This window comes from Ranitomeya imitator, chromosome 5 (assembly GCF_032444005.1).
Source record: "Ranitomeya imitator isolate aRanImi1 chromosome 5, aRanImi1.pri, whole genome shotgun sequence".
Taxonomy (NCBI): Eukaryota; Metazoa; Chordata; class Amphibia; order Anura; family Dendrobatidae; genus Ranitomeya; species Ranitomeya imitator.
The window spans coordinates 566,574,426-566,593,273 of NC_091286.1; the positions used below are offsets into that span (position 1 = coordinate 566,574,426).

General features: G+C 44.4%; 1 protein-coding gene across 1 annotated transcript in view; it reads right to left on the bottom strand.

Moving 5' to 3' along the window:
- Positions 1-18,848, bottom strand: part of KLHL30 (kelch like family member 30) — a 114,794-nt gene that overhangs the window by 42,049 nt on the left and 53,897 nt on the right. Inside the window, exon 2 of the mRNA XM_069727745.1 lies at positions 17,187-18,004. Coding sequence (XP_069583846.1) covers positions 17,187-17,960 — 774 coding nt within the window. The 5' untranslated portion in view covers positions 17,961-18,004. The remainder of the gene's footprint in view (positions 1-17,186; positions 18,005-18,848) is intronic.

An 18,848-nucleotide genomic window follows, 5' to 3' on the forward strand; every position in this document is an offset into this window, starting at 1 on the left:
CCTGAAGCAGGGCAGCCGCCACCGTCTCTGCCAGTATGTTAGGTAACGCAACCACCTCTGGATACCGTGTGGCATAATCTACCACTGTCAATATATACCTTTTCCCTGACGGACTGGGTTTGGCTAACGGCCCTATCAGATCGACCGCTACTCAGCTAAATGGATCCTCCACAATGGGGAGGGGGCGTAATTTGGCCTTGCATCGATCTCCGCTCTTGCCAATGCGCTGGCAACTGTCACAGGTCTGGCAGTACTGACAAACATCATAGGTTACCCCCGGCCAAAAGAAGTTGTGTTAGACGATGCCTGGTGCGACTGACGCCGAAGTGCTCGGCCAAGGGTATGTCATGAGAGATTCGCAGTAACTCCTGCCTATACTTCTTCGGAACTACCAGCTGTCGTTTTATAGTGGGGCTCGTCCCTGTGTGGTGCTGCTCTGTGATCCGGTAGAGGAGTCCCTGCTTCCATATAAACTTTTCCCCTTCCACTACCCCTCTCCCCTCTTGGGCCTTCCCACAATATCCCTCCAATGAAGGATCCTAAAGTAACTCCCTCTTAAATTCATCTGGGGTGGCCCAAGAAATGTGCCTGGCTATGGGAATACGTGTAGGGCTGGGATGTCTTACCTGGGCCTCCTCTGAGTGTGATTCCGCCTCCACAGCTTGAGCTTGTCTCCAGGTGGTCACAGGATAAGTCTCAGCCAGAGGGGCAACTGAGAAGGCAGACAACATGGGCCCCAAGTCATTTCCCAGCAAGACGTCTGCGGGCAAATCCTCCATCAAGCCGACCTCAACAAGGCCATCCCCAACTCCCCAGTTCAGGTGAATCCTGGCAGTGGGCAGTCGATGTATGGCTCCCCCTGCTACACGGACTGCCACTGTCCAGTCCATCTTCTCTTGGTCCTGGACAAGATGAGGCTTCACAAGGGTCAAAGTTGCCCCTGAATCTCTTAAGGTACTGTCACATTAAGCAACTTACCAACGAGAACGACAACGATCCGTGACGTAGCAGCGTCCTGGATAGCGATCTCGTTGTGTTTGACACGCAGCAGCGATCAGGATCCTGCTGTGACATCGCTGGTCATCGCTGAAAGTCCAGAACTTTATTTGGTCGTCAGGTCGGTGTGATTCGTCCTGTATAGTTCTGCTGTTACAGTGTTTGACATCTCGTAGCGACCTAAACAGCGATGCTGCAGCAATCGGCATCGTTGTCTATATCGCTGCAGCATCACTTAATGTGACGGTACCTTAAGTCCCTGCATGCATTTCCCATTAACCCACACGACCTGTCGATGCTGTTGTCGATTATCTGCCCATGCTGCTTGCACGGAGTCCACTTCATGGAGCACTTCCTCCATCTCTTCCACCTCTTGGTTAGTTGTAGCCCCCAATGTCGGGTCAGCTTCGCCTTGGTAGCAGTATACAGCGGCCCGGCTGAAGGCAGCTGTTCCCACCTTTGGCCACTGGGCATGCTGAGTCCAGTTGGGACATTGTCTTTGCAGGTGGCCCAGCTGACCGCAGGTGTGGCGTCGCACCCCAGGGGAACTGTGGTAGGCCGGGTTTCTAGTTGGTCCCCCTACAATCTTCGGTGGTTTGGGGCCCTCCAGGTCCATGGGTGGACCCCTAGTGACCATCTTTGATCCGGACAACTGAGGCCTCCTGGCATCATGATGTTCATCGGCCAGACGAGCGGCTTCCTCAAGAGTCGTTGGCCGCCTGTCCCGGAGCCATTCCTGTGTCTCGGGGGTTAGTCCATTAAAGAATCGTTCTAACAAGACGAGCTGGAGGACGTCCTCCTTAGTGGTTGCTTGGCTCCCTTGTCCCCACTGTAGCAGTGACCGCCGTAATTTACAGGCCCATTCAGCGTGGATATCGATTACTCGTTTTATAAGTCCGCGGAACTTTTGGCGGTATGCCTCTGGTGTCAGCGCATACCAGGCCAAGATCACTTCTTTGATCCGCTCATAGTCCATACAGTCCTCATCAGGTACCATGCGATAGGCGTCCGCTGCCTGGCCTGTCAGCTTGCTGGCCAGAATCTGAACCCGTTCCTCGGCTTCACTTGATGAAGGGCACACTGCCGCTCTAAGTCCTGCAGAAAGCTATCAATGTCTTCCTCTGCCTCCCCCAACTGTCGGAAGGCATTATACTGGATCTTTTTGTGGCTTACTGTTGAAGGTACCTGGGCGGAGGCCAGAGCTCCCCCTGCTCGCTGACTCTCCTCTCTCCGCTCTGCCATCTCCATCTTGGCCAGCTCCACTTTGGTCCGCTCTGCCATCTCCATCTTGGCTAGCTCTATCCTGGTCCGCTCGGCCATCTTTTCCTTCAGATCAGTACGCACATCAGCCATCACCTCTCGTATGATCTCTACTGCAGGGTTTGGGCCATAGAACGCAAGTCTGTTCTTTACCTCCCTCTGGAATTCAGTCTCCTCCACGTTCACATTGGGGGGCGCTGCACTGTCATGTTCCATGATGGCTGCTATCAAATCCGCTTTTGTTTTGTTGCTGGCGATCAACCCTCGGGCTTCCACCAGATCTTTTAATGTAGTCCTCTTTAACTTCTGGAAGTTGTTTTCCATTCATTCCTTTTCTCCTGTAGAAGGGGTATCATATCCCGCTGTCTGCCACCAGTGTAAAGGGGTCTACCAAGCTGGGGTACCTCTTTCAGTACCACCCCGTTTTTCAGGAGGTCCACTCTGCTTTGGCTGGAGTCTGAATGAAGGACGCTGGCTGGAATTCCTTGGTTACCTGGGAGCATATAAAATATCACTGCTTCTCCACGTATTTCCAGTCTGACAACACTTTATTCACAGGACACAGAATATATCACACAGATACAGAGGGCAGGCCAGACATACATTACAATAGCCGCAGGGGGCCGGAGCCTGCCGATATTTACTGTGGGAATTACAAAGGTGGGGGAGGACAGAAGGGGGATATCTTGTCCCTTCTGCCCAGGGGCGCAGCCTGTGGGCTGATGCATCTCACATGGAACCTATTATACATGCATATAACTGCACAACATATTTTGAGTGCTGAGTGGTTCCGTAACGCGTAACACGGAGAAATTAATTTCTCAATCTCCTCCGCATATGTGCTCAAATTCTCACATGCGAGAGGATCGGAGCACAGAGCACTGACAATCAAATCACGCTCACAGCAGAGCTGGAGCCAAGTGTCATTAGCGTATCACATCCGAACCTTTCGCATGAGAGAATCATGAAGGTGTGAAAATGACCTCAGGAAAGTATAGAGTTTATGACTGAACACTTTCTTCCATAGCGCAAAATCATTTCATGCATGACGATGGCTGCTATGGGCATAAAAGAAGAGAAACTCATGGTATGGCCACCATATCCTGTAAGAGTGTTACAGAGACTGTTGTGTTCCTGCTCCCGAAGACAACAATCGCATCAAGTGAATAGTGTCATGCGTTTTTGTAGATGTATTGTGATATGTGAAGTGTGAACTATGTCATATGTTGTTAAAAATGTAATGAGTAGTAATGCATAGTGTTTTAGGTAATGCTGCTGATATACAAGTGCTGTAAAGGTAATGCCTAGTCTGAGAAACGTACAGTGCAGAGTGAGTATAGGTAGAACATAGAGTAAGATTTAGGACACAAGATAGTAACTGCAATTAGATGATGACAATGGAGTATGGTATAGTATAAGTATTGATAGTATAGTGTTAATATAGAAAAGTAATGCAAACTGTATGCTAGAATGTAGGTGAAAGGTTAGCTCTGCCCAGCAACAGACTGCAGGAACAGATATAGTTAATTATTTGGTCTAGCCCACAGTGGGAGGCATTAGGGCCAGAAAAAAAAATTAACAACTTCCTGCTTTAGTTAGTTACTGAGAGAGAGAGTTGGTGAAAGGACAAGTTCATGGAGCAGTGGGCCGACAGAGAGAGGAGTACATTTGGTGTTGGGTGGTATAAGACCTTACAAGACTCCCTGCAAACATTCCTGCAATGTCCAGAGCCTCCGCTTTGAAACAGATGCTATGGAGAGTACCTTAACCTTTTCCGTATAGAGCGTATAGAGGAAGATGGATGAGGAACCGCGAGTGGGGAAGGTAGTAGATCTTGACAATACTGCGGGGCCGGACAGAAAATTCCTAGGGCTGAAGGAACCAGTAAGCATAGGGGTAGTCCAAGAGGAACTAAAAGTGAATCGCGAGATGTACTGTATTACTGAAACCAGAACCAGAGGGTGCTGTGCCTGATACTGCGTGTTACAATCTGATGTACTTGAATTGTCCAGTAAACTTATGATAGTTAAAACGAAGTGGGTGTCCCCTAATGAGTGTGCTGCTGTTCCTGGGGATGGAGACCAGAAGGCAGCGGAGGCCTTCAGCCAGTAAATGAGTAAAACGCACCCTACATGAGATAGCACACTGGGTCGGGGACACAAATTTCCTGTAAAGTGCGAGGTTGTAAAGGAGCAGCAGCTCCACCACAGCTACCTCCCTCTGGCACCTTAAACTTACCTGACCTTAACCCTATTAAGTACCTTAAGGTACCGTCACACATAACGATATCGTTAACGATATTGTTGCTTTTTGTGACGTAGCAACGATATCGTTAAGGAAATCGTTATGTGTGACAGCGACCAACGATCAGGCCCCTGCTGGGAGATCGTTAGTCGCTGAGGAAAGTCCAAAACTTTATTTCGTCGCTGGATCTCCCGCTGACATCGCTGGATCGGCGTGTGTGACGCTGATCCAGCGATGTCTTCACTGGTAACCAGGGTAAACATCGGGTTACTAAGCGCAGGGCCGCGCTTAGTAACCCGATGTTTACCCTGGTTACCAGCGTAAACGTTAAAAAAACAAACACTACATACTTACCTTCAGCTGTCTGTCCCCGGCGCTCTGCTTCTCTGCACTCCTCCTGCATCCTGTGTCAGCGCCGGCCAGCCGGAAAGCAGAGCGGTGACGTCACCGCTCTGCTTTCCAGCTGACCGGCGCTGACAGTGCAGAGGAAAGCAGAGCGCCGGAGGACAGACAGCTGAAGGTAAGTATGTAGTGTTTGTTTTTTTAACGTTTACGCTGGTAACCAGGGTAAACATCGGGTTACTAAGCGCGGCCCTGCGCTTAGTAACCCGATGTTTACCCTGGTTACCGGGGACCTCGGGATCGTTGGTCGCTGGAGAGCTGTCTGTGTGACAGCTCTCCAGCGACCAAACAGCGACGCTGCAGTGATCGACATCGTTGTCGGTATCACTGCAGCGTCGCTGAGTGTGAAGGTACCCTTAGGTGTATCCTCAACAAAGGATCTATGAGGGTGGGAGGCAGATCACATCAAAACAGCAGCTCTGGGAGGCTATTCTGATATCATCAAAAGAAATTCAAGCAGAAACTCTCCAAAAGTTCAATGGATGCAAGAATTGTGAAGATGATATCAAAGAAGGGTCCTATGTTAACATGTAACTTGGCCTATTGAGATGTTTTTGATTGAAAAAACTTTGATTTCAGTAAATGTGATCTCTTAACGCTGTAAATTCAGCACACCACCATTTTCAGTACTTTACAACGTATAACGTATAATGTTTGGAAACTCTTATGTATAATAATTTGGAACAGTGCATTTTGATTTTTTTCTAGTTTTGAAAAAAATCCTGTTATCATGGGAAGGTTTGCCCAATAATCTTTGAAATACTCTAACTGTTCATGAATTGAACATTATACTGACTCATTTGCATCGACCATTTAGATAAATTAGAGAAAAAATAGGAATTGCATAATAATTTGGAACATGGTGTATGGTATACAGTCATGGCCAAAAGTATTCACACCCCTGCAATTCTGTCAGATAATACTCAGTTTCTTCCTGAAAATGATTGCAATCACAAATTCTTTGGTATTATTATCTTCATTTAATTTGTCTTAAATGAAAAAACACAAAAGAGAATGAAGCAAAAAGCAAAACATTGATCATTTCACACAAAACTCCAAAAATGGGCCAGACAAAAGTATTGGAACCCTCAGCCTAATACTTGGTTGCATGACCTTTAGCCAAAATAACTGCGACCAACCGCTTCCGGTAACCATCAATGAGTTTCTTACAATGCTCTGATGGAATTTTAGACCATTCTTCTTTGGCAAACTGCTCCAGGTCCCTGATATTTGAAGGGTGCCTTCTCCAAACTGCCATTTTTAGATCTCTCCACAGGTGATCTATGGGATTCAGGTCTGGACTCATTGCTGGCCACCTTAGAAGTCTCCAGTGCTTTCTCTCAAACCATTTTCTAGTGCTTTTTAAAGTGTGTTTTGGGTAATTGTCCTGCTGGAAGACCCATGACCTCTGAGGGAGACCCAGCTTTCTCACACTGGGCCCTACATTATGCTGCAAAATTTGTTGGTAGTCTTCAGACTTCATAATGCCATGCACACAGTCAAGCAGTCCAGTGCCAGAGGCAGCAAAGCAACCCCAAAACATCAGGGAAATTCTGCCATGTTTGACTGTGGGGACCGTGTTCTTTTCTTTGAATGCCTCTTTTTTCTCCTGTGAACTCTATGTTTATGCTTTTGCCCAAAAAGCTCTACTTTTGTCTCATCTGACCAGAGAACATTCTTCCAAAACGTTTTAGGCTTTTTCAGGTAACATAGTAACATAGTAACATAGTTAGTAAGGCCGAAAAAAGACATTTGTCCATCCAGTTCAGCCTATATTCCATCATAATAAATCCCCAGATCTACGTCCTTCTACAGAACCTAATAATTGTATGATACAATATTGTTCTGCTCCAGAAAGACATCCAGGCCTCTCTTGAACCCCTCGACTGAGTTCGCCATCACCACCTCCTCAGGCAAGCAATTCCAGATTCTCACTGCCCTAACAGTAAAGAATCCTCTTCTATGTTGGTGGAAAAACCTTCTCTCCTCCAGACGCAAAGAATGCCCCCTTGTGCCCGTCACCTTCCTTGGTATAAACAGATCCTCAGCTAGATATTTGTATTGTCCCCTTATATACTTATACATGGTTATTAGATCGCCCCTCAGTCGTCTTTTTTCTAGACTAAATAATCCTAATTTCGCTAATCTATCTGGGTATTGTAGTTCTCCCATCCCCTTTATTAATTATGTTGCCCTCTGTACTCTCTCTAGTTCCATTATATCCTTCCTGAGAACCGGTGCCCAAAACTGGACACAGTACTCCATGTGCAGTCTAACTAGGGATTTGTACAGAGGCAGTATAATGCTCTCATCATGTGTATCCAGACCTCTTTTAATGCACCCCATGATCCTGTTTGCCTTGGCAGCTGCTGCCTGGCACTGGCTGCTCCAGGTAAGTTTATCATTAACTAGGATCCCCAAGTCCTTCTCCCTGTCAGATTTACCCAGTGGTTTCCCATTCAGTGTGTAATGTTCTCGACAGAACAGAAGCATCTTTACTGGTCACAGAAGGTGAAAAAAGTGTCAGAGAACCTCCAAAAGCAGATGAGTGGAAGCATGTGACCAAAAGAAGCAAGAAGACCATGATGAAATCACCAACCACACAACTGAAGAACCGATATCAAATCTTTGTAGAGGATGAAGATGGCACACCTAAGGATGAAGCAATACCAGCAAGCAAAAAAGAAAAGGGCACACAGCAACAAGTGACAGCAAAAAGTACAGCCAAGAAGCAACGAAGAGTGGTGGTGGTGGGAGACTCACTACTGAGAGGCACAGAAGCAGCCATCTGCAGACCGGACATAACTGGAAGAGAAGTATGCTGCCTTCCAGGTGCGATGATCAAGGATGTGACCGATAGGATACCAAAGCTCTTCAGCTCCAAGGACGTCCACCCATTTCTTCTGATACATGTTGGCACCAATGACACGGCAAGGAAGGACCTACCGACAATCTGCAAGGACTTTGAAGAGTTGGGGAAGAAAGTAAAGGAACTGGATGCACAGGTAGTTTTTTCTTCTATCCTTCCAGTAGACGGGCATGGCACCAGGAGATGGAACAGGATCCTTGATGCGAACAACTGTCTAAGACGATGGTGCAGACAACAAGGATTCGGATTCCTGGACCACGGTGTGAATTACTGGTACGATGGACTCCTCGCCAGAGACGGACTACACCTCAACAAACCTGGGAAACACAAATTCGCCAGAAGACTCGCTACACTCATCAGGAGGGCGTTAAACTAGAAGAAGAGGGGACGGGAATAAAAACATTAGACTTGAACAAAGAAGACCCAGGAAAACATACTCAGATGGGAGGTAAGAACATTTCTAAAACAATCCACAGCGAGGAGATTGGAACAAAACAAAATCCTCTAAACTGCATGCTCGCAAACGCCAGAAGCCTGACAAATAAGATGGAAGAACTAGAAGCAGAAATATCTACAGGTAACTTTGACATAGTGGGAATAACCGAGACATGGTTAGATGAAAGCTATGACTGGGCAGTTAAAGGGAACCTGTCACCCCGTTTTTTGAGATTGAGCTATAAATACTGTTAAATAGGGCCTGCGCTGTGTGTTCCTATAGTGTATGTAGTGTACCCTGATTCCCCATGTATGCTGAGAAATAACTTACCAAAGTCGCCGTTTTCGCCTGTCAATCAGGCTGGTCAGGTCGGGAGGGCGTGGTGACATCGCTGGTTCTTCCTCAGCTTTACGTTGGTGGCGTAGTGGCGTAGTGGTGAAGACACAGCGCGCGATCTGCGCTGTCATCCCTTTCGTCGGTGGGGGCGGCCATCTTCCTGGGGCCGCGCGTGCGCAGATCGAGTGCTCTGCTGCACGGGGCTTCAGGAAAATGGCCGCGGGATGCCGCGCGTGCGCATTAGAGATCGCGGCGGCCATTTTCCCAAAGCCGAGATGCAAACTCGGCTTTGGGAAAATGGCCGCCGCGATCTCTAATGCGCACGCGCGGCATCCCGCGGCCATTTTCCTGAAGCCCCGTGCAGCAGAGCACTCGATCTGCGCACGCGCGGCCCCAGGAAGATGGCCGCCCCCACCGACGAAAGGGATGACAGCGCAGATCGCGCGCTGTGTCTTCACCACTACGCCACTACGCCACCAACGTAAAGCTGAGGAAGAACCAGCGATGTCACCACGCCCTCCCGACCTGACCAGCCTGATTGACAGGCGAAAACGGCGACTTTGGTAAGTTATTTCTCAGCATACATGGGGAATCGGGGTACACTACATACACTATAGGAACACACAGCGCAGGCCCTATTTAACAGTATTTATAGCTCAATCTCAAAAAACGGGGTGACAGGTTCCCTTTAACTTACAGGGTTACAGTCTGTTTAGAAAGGATCGTAAAAATCGGAGAGGAGGAGGGGTTTGTCTCTATGTAAAGTCTTGTCTAAAGTCCACTTTAAGGGAGGATATTAGCGAAGGAAATGAGGATGTCGAGTCCATATGGGTCGAAATTCATGGAGGGAAAAATGGTAACAAAATTCTCATTGGGGTCTGTTACAAACCCCCAAATATAACAGAAAGCATGGAAAGTCTACTTCTAAAGCAGATAGATGAAGCTGCAACCCATAATGAGGTCCTGGTTATGGGGGACTTTAACTACCCGGATATTAACTGGGAAACAGAAACCTGTGAAACCCATAAAGGCAACAGGTTTCTGCTAATAACCAAGAAAAATTATCTTTCACAATTGGTGCAGAATCCAACCAGAGGAGCAGCACTTTTAGACCTAATACTATCTAATAGACCTGACAGAATAACAAATCTGCAGGTGGTTGGGCATCTAGGAAATAGCGACCACAATATTGTGCAGTTTCACCTGTCTTTCACTAGGGGGACTTGTCAGGGAGTCACAAAAACACTGAACTTTAGGAAGGCAAAGTTTGACCAGCTTAGAGATGCCCTTAATCTGGTAGACTGGGACAATATCCTCAGAAATAAGAATACAGATAATAAATGGGAAATGTTTAAGAACATCCTAAATAGGCACTGTAAGCGGTTTATACCTTGTGGGAATAAAAGGACTAGAAATAGGAAAAACCCAATGTGGCTAAACAAAGAAGTAAGACAGGCAATTAACAGTAAAAATAAAGCATTTGCACTACTAAAGCAGGATGGCACCATTGAAGCTCTAAAAAACTATAGGGAGAAAAATACTTTATCTAAAAAACTAATTAAAGCTGCCAAAAAGGAAACAGAGAAGCACATTGCTAAGGAGAGTAAAACTAATCCCAAACTGTTCTTCAACTATATCAATAGTAAAAGAATAAAAACTGAAAATGTAGGCCCCTTAAAAAATAGTGAGAAAAGAATGGTTGTAGATGACGAGGAAAAAGCTAACATATTAAACACCTTCTTCTCCACGGTATTCACGGTGGAAAATGAAATGCTAGGTGAAATCCCAAGAAACAATGAAAACCCTATATTAAGGGTCACCAATCTAACCCAAGAAGAGGTGCGAAACCGGCTAAATAAGATTAAAATGGATAAATCTCCGGGTCCGGATGGCATACACCCACGAGTACTAAGAGAACTAAGTAATGTAATAGATAAACCATTATTTCTTATTTTTAGGGACTCTATAGCGACAGGGTCTGTTCCACAGGACTGGCGCATAGCAAATGTGGTGCCAATATTCAAAAAGGGCTCTAAAAGTGAACCTGGAAATTATAGGCCAGTAAGTCTAACCTCTATTGTTGGTAAAATATTTGAAGGGTTTCTGAGGGATGTTATTCTGGATTATCTCAATGAGAATAACTGTTTAACTCCATATCAGCATGGGTTTATGAGAAATCGCTCCTGTCAAACCAATCTAATCAGTTTTTATGAAGAGGTAAGCTATAGGCTGGACCACGGTGAGTCATTGGACGTGGTATATCTCGATTTTTCCAAAGCGTTTGATACCGTGCCGCACAAGAGGTTGGTACACAAAATGAGAATGCTTGGTCTGGGGGAAAATGTGTGTAAATGGGTTAGTAACTGGCTTAGTGATAGAAAGCAGAGGGTGGTTATAAATGGTATAGTCTCTAACTGGGTCGCTGTGACCAGTGGGGTACCGCAGGGGTCAGTATTGGGACCTGTTCTCTTCAACATATTCATTAATGATCTGGTAGAAGGTTTACACAGTAAAATATCGATATTTGCAGATGATACAAAACTATGTAAAGCAGTTAATACAAGAGAAGATAGTATTCTGCTACAGATGGATCTGGATAAGTTGGAAACTTGGGCTGAAAGGTGGCAGATGAGGTTTAACAATGATAAATGTAAGGTTATACACATGGGAAGAAGGAATCAATATCAACATTACACACTGAACGGGAAACCACTGGGTAAATCTGACAGGGAGAAAGACTTGGGGATCCTAGTTAATGATAAACTTACCTGGAGCAGCCAGTGCCAGGCAGCAGCTGCCAAGGCAAACAGGATCATGGGGTGCATTAAAAGAGGTCTGGATACACATGATGAGAGCATTATACTGCCTCTGTACAAATCCCTAGTTAGACCGCACATGGAGTACTGTGTCCAGTTCTGGGCACCGGTGCTCAGGAAGGATATAATGGAACTAGAGAGAGTACAAAGGAGGGCAACAAAATTAATAAAGGGGATGGGAGAACTACAATACCCAGATAGATTAGCGAAATTAGGATTATTTAGTCTAGAAAAAAGATGACTGAGGGGCGATCTAATAACCATGTATAAGTATATAAGGGGACAATACAAATATCTCGCTGAGGATCTGTTTATACCAAGGAAGGTGACGGGCACAAGGGGGCATTCTTTGCGTCTGGAGGAGAGAAGGTTTTTCCACCAACATAGAAGAGGATTCTTTACTGTTAGGGCAGTGAGAATCTGGAATTGCTTGCCTGAGGAGGTGGTGATGGCGAACTCAGTCGAGGGGTTCAAGAGAGGCCTGGATGTCTTCCTGGAGCAGAACAATATTGTATCATACAATTATTAGGTTCTGTAGAAGGACGTAGATCTGGGGATTTATTATGATGGAATATAGGCTGAACTGCATGGACAAATGTCTTTTTTCGGCCTTACTAACTATGTTACTATGTTACTATGTTACTATGTTACTAATGGTGATATAGATTCCTTCTTCCCATGTGTATAACCTTACATTTATCATTGTTAAACCTCATCTGCCACCTTTCAGCCCAAGTTTCCAACTTATCCAGATCCATCTGTAGCAGAATACTATCTTCTCTTGTATTAACTGCTTTACATAGTTTTGTATCATCTGCAAATATCGATATTTTACTGTGTAAACCTTCTACCAGATCATTAATGAATATGTTGAAGAGAACAGGTCCCAATACTGACCCCTGCGGTACCCCACTGGTCACAGCGACCCAGTTAGAGACTATACCATTTATAACCACCCTCTGCTATCTATCACTAAGCCAGTTACTAACCCATTTACACACATTTTCCCCCAGACCAAGCATTCTCATTTTGTGTACCAACCTCTTGTGCGGCACGGTATCAAACGCTTTGGAAAAATCGAGATATACCACGTCCAATGACTCACCGTGGTCCAGCCTATAGCTTACCTCTTCATAAAAACTGATTAGATTGGTTTGACAGGAGCGATTTCTCATAAACCCATGCTGATATGGAGTTAAACAGTTATTCTCATTGAGATAATCCAGAATAACATCCCTCAGAAACCCTTCAAATATTTTACCAACAATAGAGGTTAGACTTACTGGCCTATAATTTCCAGGTTCACTTTTAGAGCCCTTTTTGAATATTGGCACCACATTTGCTATGCGCCAGTCCTGCGGAACAGACCCTGTCGCTATAGAGTCCCTAAAAATAAGAAATAATGGTTTATCTATTACATTACTTAGTTCTCTTAGTACTCGTGGGTGTATGCCATCCGGACCCGGAGATTTATCTATTTTAATCTTATTTAGCCGGTTTCGCACCTCTTCTTGGGTTAGATTGGTGACCCTTAATATAGGGTTTTCATTGTTTCTTGGGATTTCACCTAGCATTTCATTTTCCACCGTGAATACCGTGGAGAAGAAGGTGTTTAATATGTTAGCTTTTTCCTCGTCATCTACAACCATTCTTTCCTCACTATTTTTTAAGGGGCCTACATTTTCAGTTTTTATTCTTTTACTATTGATATAGTTGAAGAACAGTTTGGGATTAGTTTTACTCTCCTTAGCAATGTGATTCTCTGTTTCCTTTTTGGCAGCTTTAATTAGTTTTTTAGATAAAGTATTTTTCTCCCTATAGTTTTTTAGAGCTTCAATGGTGCCATCCTGCTTTAGTAGTGCAAATGCTTTCTTTTTACTGTTAATTGCCTGTCTTACTTCTTTGTTTAGCCACATTGGGTTTTTCCTATTTCTAGTCCTTTTATTCCCACAAGGTATAAACCGCTTTCACTGCCTATTTAGGATGTTCTTAAACATTTCCCATTTATTATCTGTATTCTTATTTCTGAGGATATTGTCCCAGTCTACCAGATTAAGGGCATCTCTAAGCTGGTCAAACTTTGCCTTCCTAAAGTTCAGTGTTTTTGTGACTCCCTGACAAGTCCCCCTAGTGAAAGACAGGTGAAACTGCACAATATTGTGGTCGCTATTTCCTAGATGCCCAACCACCTGCAGATTTGTTATTTTGTTATTATTTTGAATTTTGTTACCATTTTTCCCTCCATGAATTTCGACCCATATGGACTCGACATCCTCATTTCTTTCGCTAATATCCTCCCTTAAAGTGAACTTTAGACAAGACTTTACATAGACACAAACCCCTCCTCCTCTCCGATTTTTACGATCCTTTCTAAACAGACTGTAACCCTGTAAGTTAACTGCCCAGTCATAGCTTTCATCTAACCATGTCTCGGTTATTCCCACTATGTCAAAGTTACCTGTAGATTTTTCTGCTTCTAGTTCTTCCATCTTGTTTGTCAGCCTTCTGGCGTTTGCGAGCATGCAGTTTAGAGGATTTTGTTTTGTTCCAATCTCCTCGCTGTGGATTGTTTTAGAAATGTTCTTACCTCCCATCTGAGTATGTTTTCCTGGGTCTTCTTTGTTCAAGTCTAATGTTTTTCTTCCAGTCCCCTCTTCTTCTAGTTTAACGCCCTCCTGATGAGTGTAGCGAGTCTTCTGGCGAATTTGTGTTTCCCAGGTTTGTTGAGGTGTAGTCCGTCTCTGGCGAGGAGTCCATCGTACCAGTAATTCACACCGTGGTCCAGGAATCCGAATCCTTGTTGTCTGCACCATCGTCTTAGCCAGTTGTTTGCATCAAGGATCCTGTTCCATCTCTTGGTGCCATGCCCGTCTACTGGAAGGATAGAAGAAAAAACTACCTGTGCATCCAGTTCCTTTACTTTCTTCCCCAACTCTTCAAAGTCTTTGCAGATTGTCGGTAGGTCCTTCCTTGCCGTGTGCTTCTTTTGGTCACATGCTTCCACTCATCTGCTTTTGGAGGTTCTCTGACACTTTTTTCACCTTCTGTGACCAGTAGAGATGCTTCTGTTCTGTCTAGAAAGTCTTCATTCTCTTTGATGAGTTTCAAAGTTGCTATTCTTTCTTCCAGACCCTGCACCTTTTCTTCTAAAAGGGCCACTAGTCTACACTTCTGTAGGTAAGTTTTGGCAAACTCCAGCCTGTCTTTTTTATGTCTCGGGGTAAGAAGTGGGGTCTTCCTGGGTCTCCTACCATACAGTCCCTTTCCATTCAGACACCGACAGATAGTACAGGTTGACACTGTTGTACCCTCGGACTGCAGGGCAGCTTGAACTTGTTTGGATGTTAGTCTAGGTTCTTTATCCAACATCCGCACAATCTTGCCTTGAAATCTCTTATCAATTTTTCTTTTCCATCCACATTTAGGGAGGTTAGCCACAGTGCCATGGGCTTTAAACTTCTTGATGACACTGCGCACGGTAGACACAGGAACATTCAGGTCTTTGGAGATGGACTTGTAGCCTTGAGATTGCTCATGCTTCCTCACAATTTGGTTTCTCAAGTCCTCAGACAGTTCTTTGGTCTTCTTTCTTTTCTCCATGCTCAATGTGGTACACACAGGGACACAGGACAGAGGTTGAGTCACCTTTAATCCATGTCAACTGGCTGCAAGTGTGATTTAGTTATTGCCAACACCTGTTAGGTGCCACAGGTAAGTTACAGGTGCTGTTAATTACACAAATTAGAGAAGCATCACATGATTTTTCGAACAGTGCCAATACTTTTGTCCACCCCCTTTTTTATGTTTGGTGTGGAATTATATCCAATTTGGCTTTAGGACAATTCTTTTTGTGTTTTTTTCATTTAAGACAAATTAAATGAAGATAATAATACCAAATAATTTGTGATTGCAATCATTTTCAGGAAGAAACTGAGTATTATCTGACAAAATTGCAGGGGTTTTATGTTATGATCTGGTGGCCTAGGAGCAGCATGAGACGTACTCTGGAGAAGGTGGTACCTGTACTGACCGCAAACCCTGAACTTAGCAGCGCAACTAGAAGTAGCCGTGGGGGGTACCTAACACTCCCTAGACCCCTCGACACAGCCTAAGAACTAACTACCCCTTAAGACAGAAACGGGAAAACTAACTTGCCTCAGAGAAAATCCCCAAAGGATAGACAGCCCCCCACAAATATTGACTGTGAGAGGAGAGGGACATAACATACGCAGACATGAAATCAGGATTTAGCATAGGAGGCCATACTAGCTAAAAAGGAAGAATAGGACAGAATACTATGCGGTCAGTATTAAAACACTAGAAAATATCCACCACAGAAAATACAAATCACCACATCTGACTAAAGACATGGAGGGTATATCTGCATCTCCAGAGACACAGCTTGGCTGCAACAAAAATCCTTCACAGACAAAGCTGGACAAGACAAACCATGAAAATGCACAGAACTATAAGGGCCACAGCAGGTGGACAGCAAAAACCAAGCCAGGACTTATCTTAGATGAAATGAACAGCAGAACAGGAGAGACCAGGTATGGATGTGAATCCTCCAAAAACAATGGACAACTGGCACTGACTAAAGGATAAAGCAGGACTTAAATAGCCCAGCCCAAATTGCAAAAAATGGATACACCTGATAAATGCTGCGATCCAACTACCGCAGCACTACCACTCATAACCACCGGAGGGAGCCCAAGAGCAGAATTCACAACAGTGTTAATACTTTTGGCCATGACTGTATGTAACAATCTCCAATTTAGCTGGGTCAATAAAAAACACCTGGAGCAGCAGTGGGGCGCTATTTCTATATAAAGCAGGCCTCAAAAGAAAAAAATAAACCTGGGAAACCCATTAACTAGGTATGACAAAGTACTCAGGTTACTGTGCTGAGACAGAGAGTTAATGAGCTGGGATATTATCTATAGATAGTGGTGTTATTTTCGATCAGATTTTTAATAGCAGTGTCATGTCGTCCTGCTCTCTGGTGATTATTGGACAACTGCTTTCCTTGCACCCATTGCATACAGCAAACAAGAAGTGATCTCTACTAAAGTGATGACATCCTATTATGAGTTCTATGGACAGTGAGAAAATTGCAATATTTTGCATTGTTTTAAAATGTGAATATGTTTTTTTTAAGTATTATTGTAATTTTCTAACTATAGATTTCCTTTAAGGACAGTCCACTAAAATCATGCAGAAATGTTCTGTATCGGGGCCAAATGACAGCACGAAAAGTCCTTGTGGCTCTGCAGTACAAAGACAAAAGGGGACTTTTTGTGCTGTCAATACATATGTTTCGAAACCTATAAGTCCAAAGCCCGGTTGAGTAGCTGTAATGAAAAATAAGGGTATGTGCACACAACATCATTTTCAGCTGGGTACGCTCAGGAATTTGCCTGAAAAAAGAGCTAAATAAATGGAAAATAAAAATGAACATATGCACTGCGATGTAAAAAAAAAAAAAAACTTGCTGTGCAAATGTCCAGTCTTTTGAGCTTTTTTAACCACTATAGATTTCCAAAGACGTGAAGCTGTTAAAAGAAGTGACCTGGCCGCTCTTCCCTGCCCCTTGGAAGCGGCTCATTATTCTATATATACAAGTAAAAAGAGTAAAGATAATATAACCGTAAGGATGCCAAAAATGATGCTTTAGGAAAAACACTGCAGGCATTTTACTGAAGAGTCTTCCTCCTGAAAAACACAGCAACCAAAAGACGTCATGTGCACATGGCCTAACAGAAAGATCTTGAGCATCTTACATCATCATGGATAAATCAGGTGCTATCACTACCAGTTTGTACAATACCTGTCCAATGTTGCTGCTGATCAGTGCTCGGCATGTTTCTGATTCACTTATCAATGGCTCATCATCCATTAGCTTCTGCAGGAAATGGTCTGTCAAATTTGATAACCTGGCCATACTAAGCAGCTCCGGGAGATAATGAGCCCTGCTGTCCACATCTTGCCTGACCCACAGGAGCATGGCTTTTGCCCGACTCTGTTCTTCTTTTAATTGTAGCAGAGGATCTCCTAAGTAGTGAAGCAGACGCTCAGGAGGCAAAAGTAAAAATTCTTCCTCTTGAGATACAGCTTCAAAATTTTCTTGTAGGAAACACCAGGCCTTTGCTGTAACTTCTGGGCAGCCATGGGTTTCACCAAACTCCCATATCCCTAAACAGTTGGTGGCATCCATCTGCTGCTGCAAATACCGGACACAAACTTTCCTCACTGCAGGGAATTGAAGCTGGTTGGAGATACGAATAAGTCCTTCTACATTGGCTTGGTTAATGGTGAGGTGACCCGTGTAAGAAAAATCAATTAAGGTCTCCAAGAAATCTGGATCTACCTCTTTGATTTCCACATGTGCAGAGATGCTTTCCTGGAAGTTCCCAGTGAACATGGCATGGAAATATTGGCTGCAAAGAGCCAACACAGCACGATGGCAAGGAAATTCCCGCCCTTGAACTTTCAACGTAACATCAGAGAGCTGTGGATTAAATCTTAGGGACTTCAAACCTGCTAGAATAGAGTCTGAATGGGAGGGGAGACAGAATTCTAGGTCATCGATGTTCCTCACCATGCTTCCTCAGGAGTTTTCACTCTATGATACTCATGGACCAATGGCTTTAAGAAAAGAAAAAAACATTGTGATTATGATGAACTCAGTTAGAATATATATTACAAGGGTTTGGGTGTGTATGCTGTAGTAAAGCTCCAGATGCAAATGCTGAATGTATCCCAAAGGACTGATTTATAGAGATGAAAAATAATGCACTAAATCATGTGAATTTTACAGAGAAATTTGAATTGTATCAAAGTAATTTACCACAAATTGAATGTTTCTTATAATGCTCTTGGGTTTTTACAAAGTATAATAAACGCAGGATGTTAAAGAAAATTAAAAATAATAATTATTATTCACCTTACCAGTCACCTGTGCCACCGTCCTGTCCTCGGTAACTCTTAATTTCGCCTTTCCCAATCTTGAGCATCGTCTTGAGTCTGCTTTAGGGTGTGTGCACACGTTGCAGATTTTGCTGCGGATCCGCAACTGTTTTCCCTTAGTTTACAGTACCATGTAAACCTATGGAAAATAAAATCCTCAGTGCACATGCTGCGGAAATAAATGTGCAGAAACGTAGCGCTGTTTATTCCGCGGCATGTCAATACTTTGTGCGGATTCCACCGCGGTTTACACCTGCTCCATAATAGGAATCCGCAGGTGTAAAACCGCAGGTGGAATCCGCAGAAAAACTGCATAAGATCCGCGGTAAATCCGCAGGTAAAACGCGGTGCTTTTTACCTGCGGATTTCTCAAAACAGGTGCGGAAAAATCCTCAGAGGCTCCATCTACGTGTGCATATACCGTTACTCTGGGCTGGAACTTCTGGCTCATCCATGCCACTGACCTCATTGCACACTGTGCTGTCATGGAGTGTATCACCCACGGCCTAGTCAGCGCCTTTGG